This window comes from Elephantulus edwardii, unplaced genomic scaffold, assembly GCF_000299155.1.
Source record: "Elephantulus edwardii isolate Elephantulus edwardi_28Jun2011 unplaced genomic scaffold, EleEdw1.0 scaffold00115, whole genome shotgun sequence".
NCBI lineage: Eukaryota > Metazoa > Chordata > Mammalia > Macroscelidea > Macroscelididae > Elephantulus > Elephantulus edwardii.
Genome location: NW_006399865.1, coordinates 10,551,958 through 10,561,385, shown reverse-complemented (window position 1 = coordinate 10,561,385; position 9,428 = coordinate 10,551,958). Strand labels below are relative to the sequence as shown.

Genomic DNA, 9,428 nt, shown 5'->3' with positions numbered 1-9,428 from the left:
AAAGAAAGAAAGAAAGAAAGAAAGAAAGAAAGAAAGAAAGAAAGAAAGAAAGAAAATGGGATTCTAGAATGCAGAGAATTCTTCTGCAGCACAATGTTGCAGTCATTATGTGGATAAAATGCCAAAGCAGATTCACCCAAATAAACTCTTTACCCATTATCCACAAGAAAATGGAAATAGCCCCTATGATTACTATAAATGGGTCTTGTTTGAGCCATGGTAACCTCAATTCCCTTTTGAATAAGGTTATTAGAGCGGGAGATCAAAGGAGTGCTGCAGACAGACATATGGGATCTTGATTTCAGCAAACCATTTGACAGTCATTGCCAGTGATAGGTCTTGTGGGCAAGGTGGAGAAATGTGGTTTGAATGGGGAGGTGCAGGTGCCTCTGTGGCTGCTCCAACAATGGTGCCCAAGAAACGGTGATTACCAGATGTCAACTGGGAAGGACAGTGCTAGGGCTGCCTGCCGATGAGCTCAAGCCTCTGAACAATAACTGTATCAAACGACGTGGACGACGGCATAGACTCATGCCTATGAGGGCTGCAGAGAGCAAAATGCTGCGGGCAGTAGCTGACATACTGAATCAAGCTTTAAAGCCATCACCACTGATTGGAAATGAAAGAGCAAAGTAAGCAAGATTCAATCTAGCAGAGACAACAGAGTCTCATGAAACTGACATCCAAAATATCAGCTGCACAAACAGAATGAAGGAACCTCATAGAAAAGAACTACTCAAGGGCTGGAGATTGTTGGGCCCAAAAAGCAATGGTGGTGGTGGTTGAGTACCACTGAGTCAGAACCGATCCAGTGGGTTTTCAGGGGCAGTAAATTCCACAGGAAGAGAATGCTCATCTTTCTCCCACAGAGCAGCTGATAGATTCGAATTGCATACTTTTAGGTTGACAGCACAATTCCTTATCATTAAGCCACTAGATAAAGTGTCCCATGGTGGTTGAAACCACAAAGACTATGTTGATCCTAGCAGGGTACTCAGATCCAGAAAGGAATGAGTCCATTTGGGCTTTATACCTGTGGCAGAGGTTAACTGCAGTGGGAGGGGGCTGGAAATGGCATGAGAGGCCAGGGTGAAGGAACTGAAGTTGTTCTACCTCGGGTGGCGAAAGCTCAGATGAGCCTTACCAGTAACTTCCAGAGAGCTGGAAGACGAGCTAGAGAAGAGGTGACAGACTATACAGAGATCTCAAGGCGACAGAACTAGGACTAATGGACAGGCAGATTCAGTTTCAATGTGGGAAAGAGGTGCTGAGAACGGGAACTATGCTGCAATGAACTGGAAGCAAGGAGCGGGCCCATTTCCCACTCCCAGGAATTTCTGAAGGTATAGAAACCTGATGGGCTATCACTGGAAACACCTTCAAGCAGCACTCAATTCTGGGTGGGAGACTGGACTCAATGGGTAAGAAGGTCTCTTCCAACTTTACAATCCCAACAGGCAATGATGATTCTTGTTAAATTCACATTGGTCTTCATTTCAACATATAACTCAGACGCTAAGGAAGTAATTTTTTTTTCAACACATAGGAAACCAGGACAGTTTATTATTATTCCAGTAATAGATTGAGAAACAGACATGGGTGTTATGGAAACAAAATCTGGCTAGGTCTGTTAGACTTATCCATAAAGATGAGCGAGACAGGGTCCCTGCCCTGTGTGGGCTTATATGTGTTTCCAAGGGCTCGCCAAAATATTGTTTCAACACATTGAGACCCTAGAAAAAGATTTTTAGATCCCTGAAACCATTGCCTACTTCATGAATTTTTACTTCCAGTTATTGCCAAAATGGGATCCATGAAGAATTTTTGCTGTGAAAAGAGCATTTGGGACTGTTTTGATGGATGGTTTTGGCGGCAGGCATACCTTTTCCATTATTTTTTAATAGAGTAACCCACAAAACCTTGTGTGCAATGATTCTTAATAGAGTGAAAAGAAATGAAATGGTCAAAGTGAAATTCTAACTAGCTTTGGATATTTTGTCCATTCTGTATTTGCATTGCTGGTTTTCTTACTGTTGAGTTTCAAGGACAAGTATATTTTAAGAGTGTCCCTGTCCCTCAAATTCCCAAGCGTGGTATGAAGTCAGAAGATCCTGTGGCGAGATACCATACCATTGCAATATAAAAATAATGCTCATTAGAAGTAGACTAGAAGCTCTGCGGTTGAAGATGTGTTTCTGAGTGTTCACGCATGTGGACTTGACACCTTGCTGGTGGCATATGGACAAGATCTCCACAAGGGAAGACAAACATCTATTGTTACCATCTAGCAGCATCACCCCAAGGTAATCTCATGCAGGGGAACAGTTGCGATTTAAAAGCCAAATCCAACACAAATACAGCAAGAAATGTGTTACAACTAGTTAAAAGGAAACTACAACCATGATTTATTAATCTTTGAAAGATGGCACTCTTCTCAGTTCTTCTGAGATGGATTTAAACACAGCTTTCAGTGACACTGTTAGAATCTCAGAAATCCCCAGGAAACTCGCTGACCACAGCCAAGGAGAAGAGAAAGCTAATCAGAGTTACTGAAACATCCAAGGACATATTAATCCAACTGTGAAGGGTTCCTGCAAGTGACAGAAGGAACAGAATGTGGAGGAAAAAGCAAGACCAATCTCCCCCAAAATGAAGGGCCTCGGAATTAGCATTGCCATATACAACGCTGTTGAGCTGATTCTGTCTCGTAGCAACCAGGTAGCCCAGTGGTTACAAAGCTTAGTTGCTACCGAAAGGTTCACCATTCGAACCCACAGGGAAAAGACGTGGCAGCCTGCTTCGGTAAAGGCTTACAGCCTTAGAAATGCTAAGGGCTAGCTCTATTCTGTCTTGTAGGGGAGCTGTAGGCCTCTGGCCTCACAGTTGGAAGCGTAAACAGACTATCATGGTCTGAGTTCCCCTAGAAGCAGATCCTAAGACAAGAATTTGAGTACCAGTGGTTTGCACAAGAGGCCATCTCAAGCGACTACCACAGGTGAGGAAGGGGCAGTATTTGCAATCCCTATCAGGCCGCTATGAGCAAGAATCGACTTAAGGATGGAAGTTAGGTCAATGGTTACCTAAGACAGTTCAACTTTTTCATGTGGGTGATTATATGCACGTGTTCACCTTGTGAAAATTAACTGAGCGTGCTGTAAACATGTTAAACTTTAATGTAAAATTTTCTTTAAAACTCACTAACTAAATAGAATCAGTAACCAAAATGCCAACATCATCGAAATGCCTCAGGAGGACCAGCTTGAGGTCGAGGCTCAGAAAGTAATCCCCCAGCTGTCAGGTTTGAGCAACAGAAAAGCTAGACTCACTTCCAGTTTCTCACCACTAAGCTCAATGTTCTCAACACAGTCACCTAACCCTACTATGAATCCTTAGTGCGTCTACATTCCCTCCCTGAGACAGCGATTCACACCTTCCCTTCTCATCACAGATCTCCAGCACCCTCTGGGCTGATGGCCTTACCACATACTTCACAGAGAAACATCGATGTAACCCACAAGAACACCTCATCCGTCAAGCCAGCGGACCCCTTGTATCTCTGCCTTAACTCTCCATCTCCCATCTATCCAGGCCCCATGAAGGAAACTCTCCTGTGGTACACCAACTCCATCACTGCCACTGCCACTCTCACCCCATCGCCTCTCACCTTCTCAAGACCGTTCGCAGTATACCACTCCTGCCCCGGCCTCATCAATGTCCTCCTCCCCACAGAATGCGAAAGGAGCCCTGGTGGTGCAGCGCATTACATGCAGCTAACCAAAAGGTTGGCAGTTGGAAACCATTAGCTGTCTCAAGGAAGAAGGATGAACACTCTGCTCTTGCAAAGACTTAGAGCCTCGGAGGGTTGCGGTGAGTTGGAATCGAATGAAGGCAGTGGGCGTCAGGGGCAAGGACAGTCAAATGTGCCCACCTATCTTACCTTTTAAGCAATCCTCCACTGACCCCGTGAACTCCCCTCAAGCCACTGCTTCACCTTACCACTGCCCTGCAGAATGAAGCTTCGTCAATCACCACCGTCTCCTCTTTTGCCTCTTATTTGACTGTGGTTCCCACCCTTCCATCCAAAAGGTACCTGATTACTTACAGGTAACTATCTACAGGTTATCACACTTACTCCCAGAAGTCCCTCAGAAGCTCTGACCAAGTTGACTTTCCCCCAGCTCTTGAGTTCCCATCTTCTGGCTTCTATCACATCATCCTCTCCTGGTTTTTCTTCTACCCCAGGGGATGCTCTTTCTCAATCTCTCTCTTCCTCTATCAGAACAGTAAGGTTGGATGGTCCCAAGCTCAACCCTGGTCCTTTTCTTTATCTTATCTGTATACTACCCTAACTATAAAACCTCAGACACCATCTCTTCCCTAGGCCTCACACTGGCATCTCCAACTGGGACCTTGTGCCTGAGCTCTAGACCCACCCATTTGATTCACCAAACAACTCTACTTGATTGTCTTGGACAGATCATTCTTCTCAAACTAAACACGGCCGAAAACTACTGATCCCACCTTTTCCACAATAATACACCTCTTTCCCCTGTGTTGTTGTTGTTGTTGTTGTGTGCCATCAAGTCAAAATCAACTTATGGCTGACCCTCCAGTGGGTTTTCAGAGACCGGGAATGGCATAAGAAGAGAATGCCCATCTTTCTCCCATGGAGCAGCTGGAGAACGTGAACCTCTTGTCTTTGAATTGGCAATGCAACTCCTTACCTCTAGGCCACCAGAGCTCCCTTTACGTTATTGCTGTGTGCTCTCTGGCTCGCCCTCCGGCAAGTGTTCAGAGTCTGTAAGTCACAAGGGAGGAGACTGCCCATCTTTCTCCTGTGGAGCAGCTGGTGGATTCGAACTCTGTGTCCTAGGCTTGGCAGCACAACTCCCTACCACTAGGTCACAGAGTGCTGTCCCTCTGCATTATTACCTGGTTCCTCTTCTATCCCACTGGTGGCAGAAGAAAAAAACAAACAAAAACCCTTCTTCCCTGCAGTAGTCTCCATTTTGAAGAAACAGTTCCATCTTCTAAAACTTAGGCAAACCCCCCCCCAAGAGCCTTATTTAATTACTTTCCCTTCCCTCTCACATCTAGTCAGTAAGCACTGTCAAGTCCATTTCCAAAATGACTTCCAAACCCAACCACGTCTCACCATCTCTTCAGCTACCATCTTAGCAGTCGCAGTGGCCCAACTAGTCTACCGGGCCCTAGCCTTGCTTTCAGGGATGACTTTGCTAAAATGGAGGTTGGCTTTTGGGCACTGTCTGCACAGCACTCCCCGGAGTACCTCGGGGCAACAGGAAGCAGCGGTGCTATCAGAAGATGAAGGAGCAAGCCCCCTGACCACACAGGGAATGGTCCCTCTGGCTGAGAGGGCTCCACAGGGAGTGCAGGGCATGCAAATACCCTCAGAGGCGACTGCTTCTCCATTTGACGTCCTTGAGGCCTTCAACAATGCCAGAATAGAGCACGATAGGGCGGATACCACTAGAGAATCAGTTCTTTCTCCTCTGCCTTCTCCATGGACACCTGCGTGCATTCTCATCCAGGCCCGAGGCTTTTGGCACTGCTCGACCTGAGGCAGTTCTCTGGCCCTGGGAGTGCAGTGGGACCACACAAGAAGCAAGCCCCAGAAGGCAAGGGGCTCAAGCTCCAGATGCTAGCTTCCTTCAGGGAGGGATGGAAGTTGGTGATAAAGGTTCTTGCCCCTCATCCCTCAGTGGAACACTTTTGAGGGATGTGCTCAGTGTGTCCCACGCCGGGTTGAATCTCAGCTGTTCACAATGTTAACTGGCTCAGGACCTCACCACACACTGGGAGCAGCACAGGCTTTCCCTCCTCCTCTGCCTCCCTCTCCTACAGCTCACCTGTCTCAGGCTTTGCCCGAACTAAGAAACATCCCAGGGCCAGTTCTCACTCCTCACTCACTCACTCTGTCATCACATCGGTAAAGACTCAAAGCTCACCCTTCATTGAGTTCCCAAGGCTGTAAACTGCATGGAAGGAGACTGCTCGCCTTTCTCCCTTGGAGTTGATGGTGAATTCAAACTGCCAGCGAGATGGGGCCTTTGGGTTTGCAGTGCAGCTCTTTAAGGAATTATGCTGAGTGAACTATCTCAGCCAGAAAGGGAAAAATACTGCATAATGCCACCGTTGTAAAGTAGGACTGACATGGGGATTGGGGAAAATCTAAGAGAAAAGGGAATAAATAATATATACTGCATTGAAACAGATGAGAGAGAGAACTGTTTGAAAGGAATATATGATTAGGTATTATTTTCATGAGAAGAGTCCAGAATGAGAGCTGCATGGGGGAGTGGAGTGGGGAGGGAACTGTATAATAATGGAAGTTTTTGGATTTTCTTTTAAACCAACTGGGAGAAGGGTGAGCAGGGAGGAAACTGTGCAACAATGAATGAATGGAAACCCAAAGTCTCTATAAGCTTTCATTAAAATTTCAGTTAAAAAAAAAGGAATGGGTCACCAGAGCTCCCTAACTCCAAATACAGCAGCCCTATCGTTGGCCCAAGGTTTCCAAGGCAGTAAATCCTACGGACGTAGACTACTGCATCTTTCCTCTGAGAAGCTGCTGATGGATTCGAACTACAAATGTTTTTTTTAGTTCCCAACACTTAATCTGCTGCAACACCACTTTGTGCATTTCCTCCTGAAAATAATGTCTTTTGAGCTCTCTAACAAGAATGATGCTATCCTGAATATGTACAGGTAAGGTCTAGACACAGAGACACCATTCTCAATTAAGATTTTTACATCCATTTTAAGTCACCATTCTCAATAAGATTTTTACATCCATTTTAAGTCTATTCCTGGCTGTTATATGACCCTGTCAAACTGGGCTCCACAGCTTTTAAGGAGCAGACTGTAAGGCTTGTCTTCTGAGGAACTTGGAGGGGATCCCCACTGTCCCCCCTGCTGTTGTGATCTGGGTGGAAGTTTACAGAGCGAATTGGTTTTCCATTCAAGCACTCATACTCCTCTCACTTCTGCCTTGTCATTTTTGTTTCCATGAGCCCCTCTATCCAAGTCCTTCTTCCCTTGTAAGCTTTATCCCTGGATAAATGTCACCTCCCTGGTTATTCATCGGATTTGCCCATTTGGCGGAGTTTTGTTCTAGTTCTAAAGGGTGACTAAAGGTCTTGGAGATTCCACCAGTTTAGACCAGTTTTGGAATCTCTCTCTGTATTAAGTACCTATGGGAACACAGGAAAGACCCTTGTTTGTTTGTTTTTATTTTATTATATTTGCGTGCGTGTACTGTCAAATCAGATCTGACTGGTACAGGAGGAGATTGCCCCTCCTTACCCGGCAGAGCATCTGGTGGATTCGAACCATGCGCCTCTGGGATTGTAGTTGCAGCTCCTTGCCACTAGGCCACCAGAGCCTCCCAAGACCCTTGTTTTGTCAGCAGTTTACATTAAAAATAACTGAAAAGACTGTGGTCAAGTCAGAGTACACAATAGGCCACAGATGCCTCTAAAGAGGGGAAAAGAGGATATATTCTGCTTGAAGATGAATTGCAGTACAGCAAATCTAATTTAAGGAGCTGACACACACACACACACACACACACACACACACACACACACACACACGGAAAAGGGGAAAAGGCAGGCTCCACTCAAAAGTCTGTAAAACTTCCTTTCAGCTCTTTCAAAGAGCAATCACCACTCAGTTCAGCCACACCTCCCAGATCTCAGCTCTGCTGAAAGTGAAGGGCCCGTCTCTGCTGTGCGGTTGGGGTAAAAAGCAGGCAGGATTAAAGCGCTCACTTCAAGTCCCAAAAGTAAAATATGGATTGGCCTCGGGCAGGCCTAATTCTTTCCAGAACTCATCCCCGGAATTGCCCTTTTAAACAACCACTCATTAAACCAACTCCGGGTCTTTTATAGCTGCGAAAACTGATCGCGCACATCATTTATTCATTACGCTTATTGTTATTGTTATTGCAGAAAAGCGGCAAATTCCCGGGGCGGGGTTCAAACTGATGGGAGGAGGAGGAAGGGGTGGGACGCGCGCGACGGGGGGTGGGGCGACCTGCCGGGCTGGAAGGCCAGGTGCCCGGAAACCTTGGGGGACAGAGGCCGTCAATGTGCCCCCACCTCGTGCGCTCGAGGCCACCGCGCACGGGCGCAGCTGCTGCTGCAACTAGGGACGCTTCTTATATAAGCGGGAGCCGCTGACATCACCTTCGCCACGAGCGGCGCAGCCGGACCAAGCGCCCAGAGACGGGCGCACCGCCCAGGTCATGCCTCGGTGATTGGGGCAACGGTCCGCCGGAGAGCCAACCTGCGCGCCCCTTGGAGGGCAGATGGCACAGAATAGCCATTTGGAGGGAACCCTGGCTGTCGCAAGACTGAAGGGGCGGCAAAGGGGCCCCAGGAGTCTCCCAGACCTCCTCCCTCTCCCTCTTCCAGAGCCTGGCAGGACCAGTTCAGGTCACCGTCAGCCTTTGGCACCAGGACATCCGGGGGGGTCGTTTGCGAGGTCTTCTGACACAGATGGCACAGAAAGCCAGTTAATAGGAACCCTGGCCGCGCCAGGCAGCAGAGTCCCAAGGATCCCCACGCTCCCTCGGGCCCGTTCCCTGTTCCCGCAGTCCCAATAGGTTATTAGGGTTGCCGCGGAGCGCTTTGGAGTTCGCCCCAGAGATGAGCAGCGCCACGCTCTGTCGCACAGGCACATACGGCACAAGTTCGGGACTCGTCGCAGTCCCTGAGGTCACACCAAGAGTGACAAAAACCGCCAGGGCGTTTCAGAAGCCCCAGACTTGGGAGTCGCTCACACACACACACACACACACACACACACACACACGGATAGGGTCCACTAAACGACTCAAGAAGGCCTGCTGCAAATCGCTGGGGTAGACAGGGAGAGAGCTGGAGGGAGCGCCCCGAGGAGGCTGGCAGATCCTCTGCTCATGTGCCCATCAGCGCGCCCTTTGGGCCCCTTTCTGACTGCTGCTGCCTCCGAGTTCTCAAGCGGCCCTTCAACTTTCCCTGCTCCCCGCCTGCCTCCGCTTGGGCCTGGCCACCCAGCCAGGGGACGAGGTGGGAGGGAGAGGAAGGTGCAAGCTGTGGCGGGCGCGCCACCGCGGGGCTGGGATTGCGGCGGCCGGGGAGGGCGCGAGGGCGCGGCGCGGGCGGGCGGGGACGGTGGTACTCACGCACTGCCTCCTGCTTGGGGTCCAGCGTGCCGAGGACGCGCTGCACGCCGCCTAGCTTGCTGTGCAGCGCCCAGACGCGGCGGTGGGTCAGCTGGATGTCGCTCTCGAGCTCCTGGAAGAGGCTGCACGCGTGCCGGGCCACGTCCGAGAGCTGCCGGAGCACGCGGGCCAGCGCGGCGTTGCTGACGGCGCACAGGTCCAGCATGAGCAGCACCGCTGCCGCCGCCGAGGACGCCTC

At 49.0% G+C, this 9,428-nt stretch overlaps 1 protein-coding gene across 1 annotated transcript in view; it reads right to left on the bottom strand.

Moving 5' to 3' along the window:
* NHS (Nance-Horan syndrome (congenital cataracts and dental anomalies)) overlaps positions 1 to 9,428 on the bottom strand; it is a 386,812-nt gene that overhangs the window by 377,035 nt on the left and 349 nt on the right. The window contains exon 2 of the mRNA XM_006892433.1: positions 9,191 to 9,425. Within this exon, the coding sequence (XP_006892495.1) occupies positions 9,191 to 9,425 (235 nt within the window). The remainder of the gene's footprint in view (positions 1 to 9,190; positions 9,426 to 9,428) is intronic.